The 19,509-nt window shown below is 39.3% G+C and overlaps 1 protein-coding gene across 6 annotated transcripts in view; it reads right to left on the reverse strand.

Annotated features, from left to right (window-relative positions):
* The window catches only part of LOC103141213 (neurexin-2-like), a 104,845-nt gene that overhangs the window by 13,797 nt on the left and 71,539 nt on the right, over nt 1-19,509 (reverse strand). For all 6 annotated transcript variants that reach the window (XM_016673953.1, XM_016673949.1, XM_007556745.2 and 3 more), the window contains 4 exons: nt 18,233-18,394; nt 5,769-6,198; nt 3,907-4,290; nt 2,835-3,038 (listed from right to left, as the gene is read on the reverse strand). In XM_016673953.1, coding sequence (XP_016529439.1) covers nt 2,835-3,038; nt 3,907-4,290; nt 5,769-6,198; nt 18,233-18,394 — 1,180 coding nt within the window. The remainder of the gene's footprint in view (nt 1-2,834; nt 3,039-3,906; nt 4,291-5,768; nt 6,199-18,232; nt 18,395-19,509) is intronic.

The raw sequence follows: 19,509 nt of genomic DNA on the forward strand, positions 1-19,509 counted from the left end.
ATCTCTAAATGTTTAGGCTGATGCACCTTTATTCAAAGAATATATGGTATTTCAGCTGAAGTTGTCATTAAGCCTCGTTCTGCAGATTTAATGGCAATTTATTTACCATGTTAAACAGGGAGGAAAAGTGGTGATTTGCACAACCTGCGGCCACAGTCAAACTTACACCTTAGGAAATTATTAAAGCACAAATCTAATGCATTATTGACATCCAAAACTGATTATATCTTTCAAGTTAACAAGGAATAAAATGTTTAAACTCAAAATTAGATTAATCCATATAAAACAGACTAAAGTTTGAAAAATTTAGACAATCTGAAGAAATGTACAAGAATACACTGGTGTAAGTCAGGTGGCGACGGAGTGCTCTCAAGCTGTCAACCATCACAGAGCAGTGGAAACAGACAGCCAGAGACCAGGGAGTTTTCTGATGCTGGTGTGTGTGCGTGTGCGTGTGTTCCTTTGAGTCTCTGTGTCTGTGTGTGTCCATCACTGGCGCTCCCTGCTCAGTGAAGTGACTCTAAACTGGACAAGCCAGCAAATGTGAGGGGAAGGAACGACAATGGGACCATCTACAGTGTGAGGAGTTTAAGTGGTGATATTTCAGCGTAATGATGGATCAGGTCTCTGACTGCCCTCTCCTTGAACTGCAGACAAGCCATTGAAGGGCTGATAGAGCCGAGACAGTCGGGTGGGACCCGACCCCAGGATGAACTGAGAGGAGAGAGACAGGGAGACAGGTACAGGTAGAGAGAAATAAAGAGGCAGACGAAACACGCACACATACAGTTGTTTAAAAAGGCGCAGCACCCCTTGTTCTGTTGTTTTTTTCTTAAGTTTAAATAACCTCATTGAAAAGGGTTTTGTTTGACTAAGATGGTGGAAGCATCACATTTTGCACTTTAATTAAAGCCAATATTTAAATCCTTTAATTTAATACTTAAATTAAATTTTTACCAATGGAATAGTCATTTTCCCTCAGTCTGCCTGTTTGGTTTGCATCAACAGCTCATCGGAAATTTCCCCTTTTTTTGCTCAACAAGTCCCTGTGTCATTCTCCATCCTTCCCCCAGCATAAGCTCACTGGTTTTCATTATTATTTGCCTTGTTCCCTGCATTACGCTGCCCACGCTCCATATTCTGTTTCCCTTGTGCATTATATGCAGGTTTCTTGTTACCTTTATAAATAAAGCCTTTTACTCTGCTTATTCCTGGTACTTGTCTGCAGAGTGCCTCTACTTTAAACTCATTAAACATGACACATTTTCTGTTATATAATATTGCCTACCACATGACTGAAGCTTAAATGGTTCCAGATGGCAATCTCTCCGTTTGTCTTTCTGTGCCAAAACCTTTTCAATAAAGGTTAAAATGTCCACAGTATTTCCATAAACACACACGAGGGTAATTGATTTGCTTTTCCACCTCCGAGAAAATCTGAATAACTGATCTGCACTGCTTAATTTGACCAGGCTGCCATGGAAACACTGATTTTTAGCAAATGTCAAAGCCACTCCCTGTACTTTCTTTTTATATATATATATAACAATGACTCTCGTAATGAAATTAGGACAATACACAGAGGGTCAGGGTGATTTTAAATGAAGTGAATTGACTACAAGAATGTGCATACTAACTCTGGCCCAAACATCCTGTCATATTGTTACTGTGCTCATTTTGTGCTCAAAATCAGCAAGGACAATTAAATATTTTGTGGGGTTGCAGAATAAATTTTTTCAAAATTATATGCAAATGTTAAACCATAAATTGACTATACTTAAACCATTCTCAATAAGTTTTCACACCCATCCCTGATTACTGTTTGAACTGTCGAATCAAGGAATCGAATCAACATCAAGGAGACAAAGTAGATCGTAAAAAGTAACACATCACGCTCCAATCTAAAGACATTCAAGTCTAAGACTTTGGGACTACGGCAAAACACAATGAGTCATTATCCGAAATGGAGAAATCATAAGACAATTGCAGACTGGCCTACCAAAATCACTCCAAGACTGTATAAATACCAACAATAGCTCTGTCTGTCTGTCTGTCTGTCTGTCTGTCTGTCTGTCTGTCTGTCTCACTCTCATCCACTGTGAGGGTGTACTGTAAAAAGCTCTATTTTCAAATAAGAGGCTGAGGTCTATGGCAGGATGCTTAATCATGATTACCTGTTGGCTATCACAGAGGAAGGTACTGTTTGTACACCACTAATGCCTGCTGATGCATATTCTACACAAAGTTATATTAGAAGCACCATCTAGGGGTGCAGATTATACCCAGTTATGCACGATTTTGTTAATCTGCATACCTACATTTATTATTTGCATTAAATATATTCAAATGACCAACTCTACTGAATATCCCTTTTCCAGCAAAAAAAAAAACCTTTTTTTTTATTATTATTTAAATAAATTCATGCAGTAAAAAAACAATACTTACTCCGTATGGCTGTGCCTTTTTATGGGTTAAGATATTTAGTGACTTAACCCATAAGTCACTAAAAACAACTTATGGGTCACTTACAACTTTTGCTACATAACTAAACGCCTCAAGAGTTTCAAAATAAGATTTTTATTGTTAGGTGTGAATGATCATAGCAAGAGTTTTCTGCTTCAGTGGTTTAGATTTCTGGTCAAATTCAACATTAAAACGATTTCAAGCTCCAACAGACACACAGGGGATGTGTTTATCCTTTTAGACAACTGTGGTTATTGTGCATGAAGATGTGAATGGAAGAAAGTCTAACTAAACAAATTTCATTTGTCTAGGTGACACGTCCTAATAGGTCAGGTGGAATGATCTGCTTAAATTTGCTGCAGCAGCTTTACCCAGGTTGACAGTGAGTTTGACTCTGCCTCCGTCCAGCTCCACGCGTAGGGTGTCCGCTGACTGCTGAGATGTGGTGGCCATCAGCAAACCAAAGGCCCTCTGGGACATGAACCGCAGGGACACGTCCTCGGCCTCTGTGTGCAGCGTCCTCGGCAGCACCACCTTCAGATACATGCTGCCATCATAGCTCACTGCTGTGGCCTCTGCGCAAAATGGGAACAAGGGCGTCTTAATGGACACTGAAATCAATAAATATTAAAAAACAAACAAACAAACAAAAAAAACTAAAGAGCATTTATGAAAGAAAACCTGAACCCCCTGTTGAGACAATCTTGGGGACAGAATGATATAGTTTTAGATTGCAGTTTTCTTCAGCCGCACCAGATGGCAGAAAAAGCCTGGAGCAGATGAAGGCAGGGGGTGAGAAATGCAGCGGCAATTAAATTTCCGAAGGATTTATTTCCATCCCAGTGCAATACAGGAGGGATTTTCATACATTCGTCATATTATTAGCTGCCAATGGATCTGCGTAATTTGGCCTCTCCGTGAGAAAACCATCTGCATGGATAATGCAAAGTGATTCAGGGCGAATGACTCTGCCCAAGCACCAGTGCATCCCTAATGAAACGCACAACACACACACACACACACACACACACACGGACCCGCACAACACGGACAATTCATTAATAAACTACTCGACTGTGGGGAAATACTGCTATTTACTTCAGAAGGCCTTAAATAAAACATATTGTTTTTCCATTGTGCTGTAATTTTCACCAAACTGCTTTCGAGACATAAAGCAATATTTGGAGGTGAGATCATGGAACTCATTTAAATACATATGAGAATCTAAAGAATGATCCCACTTGCAACCACAAATTAAATTTCTGTGGAGGCCTGGGATATTAGGTCAGATGATAACATTATTCCTGTCTGTGCAGTCACTTTTTACACCTCGCCTAATAAATAAAATACAACCCAAAGTGTGCTAAAAGCATCCCTGCAGCATTTTAAAATCACTTGTCCCCTCCACGGACCGCCACCATCATCCCTTCCAGAGACTCTTACCCTTCTCACAGCTGGGGCCCACGTAGCCCGTGCCGCCGCAGTCGCAAACATGCCGGTTCCAGCCCTCTCTGCAGTGTCCGCCATTGGCGCACGTGTCTCTGGAGCACCTCAGATGAGTCTCCCTTGTGCAGAAACTGCTGACACCCGCGGCGCTCTGCACCTCGGCCAGCCTCCACAGGTTGCGGCTCTGGCCATCGATGAACAGGTCCCTCACGCAGCCCACGAAGCCGAGGCCGAGGGAGGCCGTCCACATCTCAGGGGGCAGAATGAGGGCTTGTCGATCTTCAGGCAAACCTCCCAGGTACATGTCTCCATCCAGGTCAAGGATCTCGCTGCCCTCATTGGCAGTGAAGGGGATGCTCTGGCTGTTCACCGAGATGAAGCCTGTGGGGTGGACATTAACACTGAATCAATTTGAACTCGAAGAAGGGTTTTGTTGCTTTGGAAAAGAAAAAGGGAAACAGCAGCTGTGTGTGGGTTGTGCTGAGTGATATGCATAAACAAAGTATAAGGCTGCGGTAATGGGAACCAACTCGCTAATTTTGAAGGATCCACATGAAGACATTGCTCTACCAGAGTTTAAGAGCTTAAAATTTGAATAAAAGTTCAAATTAGATATCCACATTTTGCTCATAAACGTATTCAGTGCTCTTGAGCTTTGTCTTATTTTAAAAATGTATGTAATTAAATTGTTTCCATGTAATTGATCAACACTAAAGTCCAGATAGTTGTGAAGTGAAAAGAAAAGGACACATGGTTTTATTTATTTAATTTTTACAAATTACTTTGTTTTTCCTCAGTGAAATTCAGCATTGGCAGAATGTTAGAAGTCACCAAATTATTAAATTATTAAACTCTGTTTATGATTTTAACTCAGTAACAATAAAAAGCAGCAGCCAAGAAGCTTATGGTAACACTGGAGGAGCTGCAGAGATCCATAGCTCATTTGGGGCAATCTGTTAATAAAAGAAAAAAATGTTAGACTGAAAAAGAGTTGAGATTAAAATTGAATTTTCTAGCAGAAAACTTCCCAAAACCTACAGCCACAGCTACAACAGGCTGTTCATATTCATGCAGTAGAATAACAAAGCCAAGTCAAATCAAGACCTCAACCCATTTGTGAATTTGTGGCAGAACTTGCTCTCCACGCAGTCTGAATGAGCCTTAGTGATTCTGCACAGAATTTGCACGCGCCAAGCTGAAAGAATCAATTCCCAAAAGATCAGAAGATGTAACTGCAGTGAAAGACGGCTCTATAAAATATTGACTTAGAGGAAATGAAGACAAATGCATGCCATGATCCTTTGCTTTCAATAGTTTTCAAAAGGAAAGAACATCTTTTGAAAACCATGTGGTAATTTGTGTTGGTCTAAAATATAAGAACCTCGACAAAACTATAATGAAAACTGTGTTTGTTTGTTTTTTTAATCTTCAACCATTATGGGAAATTCTCACTTATGCATAGCAGGAATAAAAATGAAAAGATCAGTGCGTCTCATTTGGATTCTGCTAATAAGACATTTTCATTACTCAAATACAGCAGCCATTTAACTGTTTCATTTGAACTAGGTAACTGTAATTGGCCACTTGTGAAATAGGTTAACACAAATTTCAAAATGTCACTTCGAGATTACACCATCCCAAAAATATCATCATAATTAAAACCTAATATGTGCGCCTGTTTCACTGCAGTGAATAAAAAGCAGCAGGAACATGCGGATGTCACCGTATCCATGCTGGCATATGGCAATTTCACAGCTTGGAGGCCTTTATGCTCAACAGCTAAAATTGGAGACACAGAAGCAGACAGAAGGCTCCCCAACTCCACCCCTCGCCTTCACAAATGCACGACATTGTCTCACCATTGCGCCCCTTTCTCTGGAAGTCCACATGCCACCACTCGCCGTCGTCCAGCCTCTTGTTGCTGGCTTTAATCTTGATGCTGCCGGAGCCCATGTCCATGGCCAGGTAGAGAAATCCCTCCAGCAGCTCTATGGCGAAGAAGTCTGCGCGGGGCTTCCTGTCGGGCAGCTCTCCCTGCTGGCTGCCGTGGCTGAACAGCAGCAGGCCGCTGGGCTCTGTGGTGCGGAAGTCGAAAGATATGGCGCCGGTCTTCTTTGTGTTCCACCTGGGCAATGTCAGGTAGGCAGACGGCGTGTCGAAGGTGACCGGCTCCAGAGCTTCCACGTTTTCACAGCTGAATATCAGGTCGCCATGGATACTGATCTTGGGGTCCCGCTGCTCAGCCAGCCGTGACAGTTCCAGTCTGAACTCATTATTCCTGTAGACCACCTAATAAATGAGAGAGATGTCGTAGTGAGATGACAGCCAGGAGAGGGGGGGGTGAGATTTGGCATCGAGCTTGAATACTGCTCATCAATAAATCCAGGAATCAATATGGCACAGCAGCATTTACGAGGGTACACAGCAGACAGCGTGTTGAGTGATCCCTGAGCTCAAATAAACAGGCAAATTTTCATTAGATGGAATTATGACCACTTAGTGCAGTAATCTAAAAAAAAAAAAAAAAAATCACACATTTACCCTCGCTGAGATGGTTTGTGTGTCAGTGCATTGACAGAGGAGCACTGAACAGATTGTACGATTTATTAAACTCATCAGCTGAAAGCTTTAAAAATTATTTGTGAAACCAGACATTATTTTTTTCTTCCCAATGAGACCTTGCATTATGTATTAATTTGCCTGTTTTTATCACCTAGAAAGTGCTGCACCACACACTGCTATCAAACAGGATCAAAGCAGAGCTGCAAGGACTCTGAAACTGGAAAAATTGATTTACACTGGGATGTTGATGAAATGTGTACATTTTGAAGAAATATGCTTGAGTTGGTTTATGCCAGAGCAGATAAAAAAAACAAACAAACAAACAAAATCAGGCTGTCACAGTCACACACACACACAAAAAAAATCAATATCCAGAGTGACCGAAAATATGTGTTTTAAGTGTCTAACTGAAAAACATCAGTTCAGACAAAATTGATGTCACAGATGCAGAAGAAGAAAATTAGAAAAACAAGATTTCAAAAGGGCAAAAACAAAATGTTATGCATTCAACCAAATCCACAGACAACACGTTAAACATAGACACAGGAGACAGCTATTTTCCAACCATCTTCTCTCACATTGGGTTGTTGCGATACTGTTTTGTGAAATCAGACATTACAAGTGAGGGCCGGCTCTGATACACCAGATGGTTTATTACATAAAGCTACAGCACTTAGATAGACCTCTGAGGAAAGCATGAGCTGTTAAAATCATACTCTGTGTCAAAGGTCACATCCAAATGACCTAAAATCTGAATAATTGTTTTGTTCCATGGTCTTGAAACAAAATGCATAATTTCTGCAATGTTAACTTTCATACTACTGACAGTAAATTGTAACAAAAGTAAGTACAGAAATTTTCTTACTGGACTATTTTATTTTAAATAAATTTAAATATCTCATTTTCTACACTGAGAGAAGAATTAAACTTTTTTACTTCACAGAAAAAATTACACGGCTTCCAACGCTAGTTAATTTTCAGCTTGCAAAATGTTACATCATTCTTTGCAACATGAGATACACTTTATATACAGCTCTGGAAAAAAAAAATAAAGAGGCCATTTAAAATGATCTCTGATTTTACGTTTTATAGGTATATGTTTGAGTAAAATGAACATTGTTCTTTTATTCTATGAACTAGTAACAACATGTTGCTGAAAATCCAAGCAAAGATTTTGTATTTATTACAAGAAAATGAGAAATGGTCAAAATAACAAAAGAGATGCAGTGCTTTCAGACCTCAAATAACACTAAGAAATCAAGTTCATATTCATTTAGAAACAACAATACTAATGTTTTAACTCGGGAATAGTTCAGAAATCAGTATTTGGTGGAATAACCAGGAGGTTTTCAGTGAGGTTCAGTGCAGTAGACTCTTCATTTTTTCCAGAGCTGTATCTGAGTATTTTTTTTTATCTGCCTTTGATTCTTAATCCAGGTGTTACTAAGATGTCGGCCCATCAACACGTCTAGGAAGGTTCTCCCCAAGGTTTATCAAGCTGTTTAGTTTCTGGTCATTCAGAAACTAAAGGGGTCAAACACTGGTGTTGGACAAGACGACCTGGCTCACAGTCTACACTCTACTTCTACCAGGAGGTCTGAAGTACTTCTACACCAAATGTTATGCTTTCCTTGAAACAGGAATGGGGGATTAAATGGACCCCAAATGGTCTAGAGCATAATATTACCAAAAATATATTGGTATTTGGAATAATTAAGAGTTCTTTTCTCTAGATCCAAAGTCTCAACTCCTTAAAAATAGCCCACCCCATTATCCTGTCTGCATTAAACGTTACATTCGACAATGAAGTCAGGCAAGTGTTGTTCTCCTGGCAATGCTTAACCCAGATTGGTCAACTGAGTTACCAAACATTTTGTCACTTCAGAGAAAACTTCTTCACTGTTGCCATGTGCTTTACGCCTCTGCACTAAATGTTTTGAATTGTACTTGGTGATGTAAGGCTTAAATGCAGCCAAACTTCTTTCATTTCTATTGGAGGTCTGCAGCTATTGCAGAAACTTGGTGACCTCTATGCACTGTGCACCTCAGCACCTGCTCACCCCACTCAATGATTTAATGTGGCCAACCACTTTGTGGCTGAGTTGCTGTTGATCCCTATAACTTCCACTTTAGTGAAGCAGTCAACTGTTGAATAAAAACTACTTATAAATGTTCACAGCTGGACTACTTGCACAGGTGGGTCACTTCTCTAGGGTGACCCATCTTTTCACAACTATTTCCTTCTGTCTGCATGGCAAGGTGCAAGATTTTATGTACCTGTGGCCATTGAGGTAACTGGAAGTCCTGAATGTAATGATCTGATTGAATGAGCTGGCAAATTTGGCAATATGGTGTATATACATTTTCTGGCCAAAAAAAGAGGCATTTAGCAATAAAAAGAATGCTTACATGTTCCCTTTTTAAATACATAAATGGTCTTGAAGTCTGAGTCCAGGGCCTCCTGCTTTAAACTATTGTTCTGTTAAACCCCGTCACACTATTGCACATAGGCTTTGTGTTTCCATGGGTTGAAGAGACATGCTGCTTTAAGTAAATAACATTCAGCATCACCTTCCTACACATTTGATACTGTTGTACATGAAACATGATCTCCAGCTAAGCCAGGCAGCCACTGATATTTTTTCAAAATGTGGAAAAATTTAGTCGCATTATGCATGTGTATTCTGGGCCCTTTAATATAGTCTGTCAGTATTGCGATGAAAGGTTTAAAGTGTACATGATGTTACAGCAAAAGGACTATATTACTTTTCCTTTTCTATTATCGTCTCCTTTTACTTTTCGTCTCGTTTCCAAACGTATAACGCTGTCTATGCAACGGGACATAGTGATTTTTTTTTAAATTTTTTTGTATCTGTGGACATTATGTAAAACCCATTTTCAGATATGACAACATACATGGCAAGATAAGAAGCTGTCTTTTGATGAGTATTTTCTGAAAGGGCACATCGTACAAATTTAAAGGAGATAATTAAGCAAACGAATTTGTCGGCAAAAGAAATTTGCTGATTTTCACAATGACTTAACACCTTTCAGTGAGAGTCCTTAGGTGTTTGTTAATTGGCCTCAGCTACTCAAAGACATAGGAATTGAATCTAAAAAGAAAAAAACAGAAAAAAACAGTCTATAAAATGTAATTAATTCAGGCGCACAAGCACAAACAATCTCAAATCAGATGAAGGTCGGAGAATAGATTCCTCTATGTATTCACACCTTCTTGGTCCTTCTTGGTTTAAGCTTGTGGGGAGCTGGAACCTATACTGGCTGTCTGTGGGCAACACTTGGGACAGGACGCCAATACAACACAGGGCCAACATTGAGATACACAAAACCGTGATGCACACTCATTCTGGCTCATTATGTCAATTTTTTTTGAATCAGTCAACCTAATGTGATTTTGTACTGTGGGAGAAGCCTGGAGTACCAACAGAAAAGCCATGTAGGTGTAGAGAGGACAAATATCACAGACAAATACCTGCAAAGCACAGATTCGAACCTGCAACCTGCCAGTAGAAAAATAACAGAACTAATACAAAGCTAATGTTAAATATGACATAAAACTACTGAAATAAAGAGTAAACAGCAGCTTAAACGAGTATATCAAATTTATTTTTCAAAATACAAAGCTGCCGGATAGTTTTGGAGTGGAGAGATTCAGATTAAGAATCAAAATGGCCCAATCAAAGTCCAGATCCAAAGGAGGAACTGTGGCAAGGATGGAAATTTGTTTCAAGTTTTTATTTGTTAAAAAAAATAACAATGTACTCTTGTCCTTCCCCTTCACAATAATGCGGTTTGTTGCATAAAATCCCACGAAATTTTATGTTTGCAACGAGACTAAATGTAAAAAGGGGCACTCTGGGGAGCGAATATTTTTTTACAAGGTCATTTTTGACTGACTATAATACAAAACAATCTAAATCAATCAATCTTGATCCGATACCAGAAGTCGAGGCGTACATTGAAAGAATGCCTGTGGGTTTCTTTATGTTACTGTGTTATTTTTGGCTTTCGCTCTGGCTTCATCAATATTCACAAGACACAGCAACCCTTGTCTCATTTTGTATCAGTTGTAAGTCGCCCCACTGTTATCTGCCACCTCACTCTACCACCAGCCGCCGCCTGAGGTGACACACCACACTGCACACAGGACTAACAGCAGAGCCTGGAGCCTGTGTAAGCCAATATCACACTTTACACTGCCTCGGTGTGACTAATTAGACGGTGAAATCAGATGCTGAAACTGACCGTTGAGAAATGAATGAAACGGGCAAACTCTAAAAGGGGAATCCAGTCAAGACGGCCATTTTTACAAAGAGGAAACAGCGTGTTAGAAGGCACAGATGGCCACGAAAAAGAGGCGCTATGACCTCTGCAGAACTATTATATAAGCCAAAGGACAATACAGTGAGTGGAATCCTATTTCACAGATTCAGATGCTTACTGTGTGTTAGTTGGATTATAGAGTATCCCAAAACACAAGAATAAAGCTCCTTTAGAGTCATCCGACAAAGCCGTTGTGTCATTACTGCTCAAGATGTGAAGAGTAACATCACTTTGAAAATGACCCTCTCTGCTGCTAACAACTGTCTTCATGACTAAATTGGGTCCCATCTTTGAAGTGGTAAAATACAGGAACCTAATGAAGTAGTGTGGAATATCCCTCGGGTGCGCGCAGCAAACTCTCGACTTCAAAGACAAACCTGCCTTTCCTTGTTTGTCGCTGTAGTTGTGACCTTCATGTGAAAGTCGCCATTATTTTCCTCACACCTGATGATCCCGATGGCCTGCCAAGCTCCATTCACATCTGTTATTGTGCAACGTCTGGAGAGATTAGTCATGGCGCATACTCTCTAGAGTCAGTGAAATAAGACTCCTTAAATAGATGTGGTGCTTACACAATAAATATTTTCCTCGCTGCAGGTTTTTCTCTCTCCTCGTGGATTAAGATTAATATCTTGTCTGAACTACGTCCACTCTGCTCCTCTCGTTTATCACCGACCTCGGGACCTTTGGCCTGGACAGACATGTCTCTGCACCAGGCGGCGGGACTGTCTGGAGAGCTGATCCCATTTCATCACCTCCGCTTCTCCCACAACTCCCACAATTTAGGATTTCTGAGATATGTCAGCCCATCTTCATGACTATCTCTCTCCTGCCTGCCATATTGCTCCCGCTGCATGCCTACAGTACATCTGTGTGATTATCCACAGCAGTAGTAGGTCTAAACACCACCAACAGCCACACCGCCCACAGAGCGGAGGTTGGAGCATTGGCAGTGATGCCGGAACAATAACCTGTCCATAAATAACATCTCGTTTTCATTTCGCTGCATGCAGATGGCAAAGTAATTATGTAAACACTGAACTGAAAGCCTTTCTACAGATGTGCTTTAAAAATGTCCATCTTACATACTTTAATAAGAAATTATACCAATTATACAATCCATTTGGATTTAGTTGGCTGTAAATATACATGTATGTGAATAAAGTCAGCTAGAAAATGGAAAATAGCATCCTAACATGAAAAAAATGCTGCATTTATATGCTGTTTGTGATTACTGCCTTGTTTTTAGCTTTGTGGCTGAGGCCCTGCTTCTGCTCTCCATTAAAAGTACTCCTAATTCAATGTTTCTATGTTCAACATTGTGTTCTTTTAGATTTTGCTATTATTAGCTCTATTGCTGCCATTAAATGTTTGTGTTCCCAATGCCTCTCTCTACCATAGAAAGTACTCCAGACTCGATGCTTCAATGTTTCACTGCGTAATTTTCCTGGATTAAGCCACTGACAGAGCTATCATGACTAGAAAGTTTGAGTGTCCCATAGAAAGTACCCCTGTCTCAGTACTTCTTTGCTTAGCTATTGTTTTTTTCCTACTCTTCTTCCCAGTATTTCAGTTACGGGTATTTTCATATAATTTATTTATTGTAGTCCAAATTAGCTGATGAGTTTGTTACCTTTAACTTTTCCCAGTTGGTTGGTTTCTTTTCAAAACTCCAAGCAAACCAAAAGCCGTCACTACAAATCACACAAACATGTTCTGACTGCTTATTGTGTCAAAGGCCAAAGTAGAAAATGTAAATACAGGAATCAGATGTTAGCAATAAACACTGAGATTTGAAATGTATTACATTCTGGTTGCTATTTCAGGAAAAGACTATCTGAGAAGTAAAACAAAGGATTTAGAGAAGACAGGTTGCAAAATGGATAGACCTTTATGCTTTTTGAAAAGAATATAGGTTATTACTTAGTTTACTCTAATGCGTCCCACAATGCAGTGTAAATCTGGGTATGGGAAGGTGTTTGGAACAAGAATCCAGCATACAGCTTTACTATATTGTGTTTGGATCATATACAGATTATCTGCTTCAAAGTTTGTTTGGAACTGTACCAAGACCACTTTTTTCCATTTTGGTCTCTTGTTTTGGTCTGCACAAAAGAGTGATTTCTACGTTCACATCTGCTCATAATTGACTGTACCAAGAAGGGAAACAAACCTGAATTCATTTTAAACAGATTAAACACCCCAGGTGTTTAATCACCCTGAAAGGTTTCCTCTGTTGTCACCTAAAGACTGTTTCTTATCTTCTTCTCAGTTTGGAAGTAACAAGTCTGTTCACAAAAGCCATTAAATGTTCAGGTTTGCTCTGAGGTTAGTTGTGTGTTTGACACACTAACTTGACTAACAAATCACTGAAACAAGCTTTGAAACAGTGCAAATCACTACATACTACATACTACAAATCACTACCATACATTACTAGTGGATACTTTAGGCCACAATTACTCTCTTTCAATTTAAAATGCCGAAGATTCAAGATGTCACCTTTTTATAAGTCTTTCCTTTTCCTCTGTCCAAAATGTGGACTTTAATGTTCTCAAAGGAGCAATTCTTATCCGAGTTTTGCAGGTTTATACCTGAGGAGCATTTCTGTATTGTACCATGATGTGTAGATGTAGACTCTTCGCATCAATGATTTAAATCCACATATTCGCTTTATATTTACTTGAATGTCATCTCTTGGAATTGCTTCAAAAAGATGATCTCATCTGTTGTCTCAGACTGTTTTTGTTTCTGAAAGCCATCAGAATTTTGTTCTTAAAGGTAAAAACATTTATAAGACGCCAGACACAAGCAGAACAGCATTGCCATCTGTTTAAAAGCAGTGTGTTACACGAGTTTCAGATGACTTACATGATGACCAAGAGGGTTAATAACTTTCTTTCAAGATGCTAATGACCTCATGAGGGTCTAAATACGAAAAAAAAAATAGAATTGCCTTGCAAATTAGACCAACAATCTTCTGTGATAGACACATTAAGCTCGGGTCATACGACATGAGGTTTTTGCCCAAATTTACCCCCAATTCCCAGTCAGGCAAATTGGCGCCAGGCTGCACAAGTTGTGGACAGTTGGCAGGGTGAGTCAGAATGAAAATCTTAGTGTGAGATGGGGTGAAAACTGGAGCCTGCACATGTCTGAGGAGAACCCGCCGACCTCAGTCGAAGTCAAACAAACACGTTTTAGTTTGTTCAGACCGTTCCGGATGCAACAATACGATCATAACCACAAATCAGCACCGAGGATAATACAAACTTCAAACTGCTCCTTCAATTCTTAGTCCTTGCTGTGAGTTTTATGGGCTCAGCTGACTTTAGTTGGCTTCGTAAATCCTGAAGTCTGTGAACCCTGACCAGGTCCAGTCGATAAGTATGTGATCCTCAATCTATCAGTCTTAAAATAAAAAACCAGTGTGTTGGCGTGAACACCTATTTTTTTCAAAATTTTGTGAAGACAGTGAAACCTCGTATGGCGTGTCCCGAACTTCGGTCAGGAGCAGCATGTTCAGCAGCCGAGAATAGATCTGAGAAAAGGAATCTATACAAAAGGTGTTGATCCTTCTCAGGAAGCAAACATGTTTGTTCAGCGTTAAAAGCAGCAATACTTAGGTCAAGTACAAACATGCTCAAGATGATAAACAGTGACCTAATTAAAATGTCTAAGTTGGAATTTTACAACAAAAAAGGGCTGATTATCTGTCCTTCCTTAAAAGCAAACACATTTCTGCTTTCACATTTGGCTTCAATCTGCAGTCTTCCACTATTTATTTAAAGTTCTTTCATTGGTGCTTTTCAGGTCAATGAACAGCACCCAAGAGTGAGGTGATTATCTAGTCATTAAAGTCTAATGTGTTGTGGAACCGTGAATGTGAAGAACATTTGTAAACTAACCTAATTGAAATGATCAAACTCTAGTTTCTGTCTTTGCATTTTATTAACCAGATCATATTGCAGATTAAAGCGTGTACATGCAAACTGTTGAGGCTGAAAATAACTTTATGAGTCCTGGCCACTACTGCAATTATCAATTATGATGAGAAAATGGTTGATGCTGTGGTTACAGAAGCAACTCCACAAGTTATGAAGCTCACAATCTATTTAGAAGATGCAAAAGACCCCATCAGGACAATCTTTGAATATTTAATTGGGCAAACTGAACAAAAGGTTATTGGTGTGTGGGTATTACTAGTCTGGAAATGTTTGTTTGAATAAAATGGTTGTGTTTTGTTGTGTGGGCTGCAAGTGTTGGCTTCATCATATCAGAAAAACTTGAATTTCAATGACGATATTGATTACATTTAACTCACATCTTCCTGACTCTTTTCCATCATCACAAATCCCTCCCACTTTAGTATCTCAGTCCTTATATACACCATTATGTTATAACAAAAGCAGTTAAAGTTTCTCCAACTGTTCAAATATAATAATGACTTGCAGAGTTTCCAGGAACGTTTAATTTGAAGAATGACGCACTTTTTATTGACTTATTCATTTCTTTGCAGAACTGCGAAGTGGCCGGAATAAGAACCAGTGACTTTGTCTGAAGAACGTCCTTTAACAAAGTTTTGTTGAACAGAAACATTAAAGACAGTTTTGTCTTCTGTGTAAGCTATGATTAGTCCCGCCCCCCCCCAAAAAAGTATTACAAGCCTGGTGGGCCGCCTGGCTTTTCAATAATTGTGAATGATCCTGTATATGACACCTTTAGAAATTTAACTTGTGCTAACACTGTTATTTACCACTTATTTACTTAAGTGAAACCATTTTTATTACAGTTTCTAAGAAGTTCAAATCTGTGTAAATACATTGAAAAGGTTAGCATAATTTCATGGGTTTTTCTTACTTTTTTGAGTCCTTGTTTAGAGAATGCATTTTCTCTATCTGGCCTCCTGAAAGTGCAGTCGTTAGCTATTAAAATACTTAGTTACTGTACATACCATCCAACTAAAACAGATATCATATTCATGTGCCAAAAGATTTCATACACACCTTTTTTTTGTATTTCAACGTTTCCACTTCCCCATTACAGACATGTCATCTTATATGATACATGATTTCATGATTGCACAATTTGGCAGGCTACATAAACCCTAAGAAGTTACAGAAAAATAACTGCCAAGCGTTTGCTTTCATGCATAATGAAGCAGCAGCTGGTTAAACTTCCTTCCAACCTGCCACTGCTGTTACTGCATGTAGCCTAATCAGGTTATTTCCACTCTATTTGCCTTGTGCATTTTATGTATCCTATGTCTGAATGATGTGTCTGTTCTATTCCTGGTGCACTCTCTGATGCATCCCCTGCAGCAGGATTTAATAGGGATTGGGAGCAGAGTTTAACAGCAATTTATATAATGAAATAATTCATTTATCTATGACGTTGAAGGCTGAGAGAAGTCAGGTTATTTGTAGTTGGGCATTGACCCTAATAAAACGATGGTCACAGCTCGTCATTGTTTCCTAAAGAATAAGGCAGTCTGTTAAGTTTCTTTTAGGAAACCAACATTTGCTGCTTTTTCTAGGTTACACAAAAAACACCAGGTTTTATCTTTTAGGTGCTTTCCTTTCAGATGCCCTTGTTAGACAATATACCTGCCAATACATGTCACAGTCCTTTAAATATCAATAGTTATAAACCTGTCTTTTATTTTTAGTAGAATTAAAAGACAATAAGGTTAGAACCTTATTTGTAACATCTGCTTCGGATATTGCATCTACAAGGATACTTTGATAACAATCTTGCTGTCTGTTTTAGTCTAAATAATGTGGACTATTTAAATCACTTTTCTACTATTGATTATTTAAACTAATGTATCTCTTGCGTTACCCAAAAGCGCCCAACATGGTCGGACTGAAGTCCAGCTGTTGATGTGATTTCGGGATGTTCATTTTCATACACACACCTTCCAAGATCCACGTTTCAAATTTTAAGCACATTTTAAGATCAGACAAAGAAACCCATTTCTTCAAAGAGTTACAAGGCATTTTTTAAGTCTTTGGTATTTCACTGAACTACAGTGAGAATTATTAAATGAAAATATAGAACACTGGGGAACCTTCTGAGGAGTGGCCTCAAAATTATTTATTATCATTATATTATTTTGACACCAAAATGTCCACATTACAAAACAGGAGTGTAAGTATTCCACATGCAGGAGGCCACAAAAGAGACGCAGAACAACTTTAGCCTGCATGCCTCACTTTCCTCAGTTAAGATCAGGGTTCCTGGTTTAACAACACAAAAGAAACTGAGCAAACTGGCATCCAGGTAGAGTCCCAAGGTGAAAATAACACAAAGGCTAGGGTAACATTTGCCCAAAAACCAACTTGATGATTCCTAAGACTTTTAATATATTATTCAGTGGAATAATGAGAGAAACAAGGAACTTTTCATGAGTAGTGAGTCTGTTTACATCCTGCATAAATCCTTCCTCAATCATTTCAGATAAAGAACATCACAAGCACAGTCACGGTGGTGGTTGTCTTGGGCTGCTTTGCAGGACCTGCATGATTTACCATAATTGATGGGTCCTTGAATTATGCCATCTACCAGGAAATTGTGCAGGAGAAGATCCAGCAATCAGTTTCTGAGCTTAAAATGAAGTACATTTTGGGTCTTGCAATATGGCAATGATACAAAGCCTGCCAACAAGTATACATGTAAAAGACTCAAAACTTTAATAAAATAATGAAATAAAAAATTACATCCAATTAAAATGACTTCAAATACGCTGCTTATGGCATCCTCTTATGGTGATGAGTGAAAACCTTTCTGCAAAGAAGAATGAGCTAAAATTCATTCACAGACATGTCCCTGCTAGTTAACTCTTGATGGCAGCCTTTAATGGGCAAACACTTATTCACATATGACCAGGTTAGTTTGGAAAAAAAAAATTAAATTGAAAAACACAGCTTGCACTTACTCAGATTATATTTGTCTAATATTACATTCAGTTTGATGATGTGCCAAAGGGAGTGAAAACAAAAGAAATGTGTAGGAGGGCAGCAGCACTGTATGCTACTTCTCATGCAAAGTGCACGGCTTGATCTTCTAGATAATCAATGTGACAAGTGCAGGCTGGAGTGAAAATGCTTCAGAAAAAAAACTGTGGAAGTAGTGATGAGCAGTGAGTTTGGTCCTGTGTGTCGGGACCGAACATGAGATAGCATTGTTTCTCATGTACATCAGTTCAACATTCTCAAAGGGTTTCCCAGAGGAATCCATAAGCGCACAGTGCTGCCTCTCAGCCGAAAGCTTCTCCTTCACACACCCTACAGCAGCGGCATCAGTACAAACACAAGAGCAGTTTTTTCAATACACTCTGCTCCAGGGTGGGGCGTTGCTATCAGGGGGGGTTCAGATAATATTTGCAGGCCACAGCGAGGGGTCAAGTAGTACTCACATCCTTCAGACAGCCCATGAAGTTGTTGCTGACCGGGGAGCCAGGCAGGTCGGCTGTGTTCAGGCTCCCCCCGATGTAGAAGAGATCATCAGAGCCCAGCATGGTGTAGTCCTCCTGGGTGTAGCCGGTGGTGGTGAGGATCCCGTCCACTAAGATCGTCACCTACAAAACCAAGCCGAGATTATGAGCCTAAACAGAAAGAACCGGCCTAATTATTTCACGCCTCATTTCTTGATTCTGGTTGAGCTCGCCTTAATGTTGGCTCTTGGAGGCAATTACAAGAACAGCTTTAAAGAGTTCACTAATCTCAGCTGATCCCCGTTTCTGATATGTGAGCCGGATGGCGGCGGAGTCAATGCACCATAAATTTTCCTTCAGCTCCAAAGTGATCAGAATGCCACAGTTTGCTCAATTAATTTGAGATGAAAGATACCAGGAAGCCGCGGTACCTGCGCTTCGTCATAAACAAGACAAGATAATTTCCATATCAGTTTCATCACTACCTAGAGAAGGAAACGAAACGGCTGAACGGGGCTGTGGAGGTAAAAGCGATGTGCTTGTTGCCATGACAATAAGCCTACACTTAAGACAGAATCTTGCACTGATGTAAAAGCTCCCACTTAAGAGTAATATGTCAAAACAATTTCTATTTCTTTGTCTGAATTTTTAACCAAACATAATTTTCTTTTGTAAAATGTGTGCCAGGTGAAAAATAGAAATGTCCACTGTAACAATCTTGTGAAATCTCTCTCTTTTTTTTTTTTTTTTTTTTTTTTTTCTTTTTGCTAATGGTTGAGGTTATTCAACATAATTTCATGAATTTTGAGAGGGAAAATCAGACCAGTGAATTGTGTCAAAGAGGTAAAGGTGCGAATAAACTGGATTAGTTGTACATAATTTACTGAGATTTCGATGCCCTAAAGACTGATTTATTTCCCTTTTCTCTAAATATTTCATATACACACTACAAGAATGTTATTTACAACAGCACCTGTTAAAACAGGAATTATTGTTATATTTCATATATTTTTTGCACTGGTGATATTTATTTTAATACTGTTCCACATGGTAGGCATTTTCAGTCCTACCATCTCAGATGTAAACATGGAGTTTGCAATAAGATTAGACTTTTTTGACAACAAGCACTTCTAGTAGATTTGATGTGAGACAAAAGACGAACTTGTGCAAACCACACAGGAGGTGAGATCCATGATATTGTTGGCCTGTTTCTGGGGACCTTGTTAGAGAGCATCAACTCTTTGAAATACCAGGAGATT

The sequence above is a fragment of the Poecilia formosa genome, unplaced genomic scaffold (assembly GCF_000485575.1).
Source record: "Poecilia formosa unplaced genomic scaffold, Poecilia_formosa-5.1.2 Scaffold3, whole genome shotgun sequence".
Taxonomy (NCBI): domain Eukaryota; kingdom Metazoa; phylum Chordata; class Actinopteri; order Cyprinodontiformes; family Poeciliidae; genus Poecilia; species Poecilia formosa.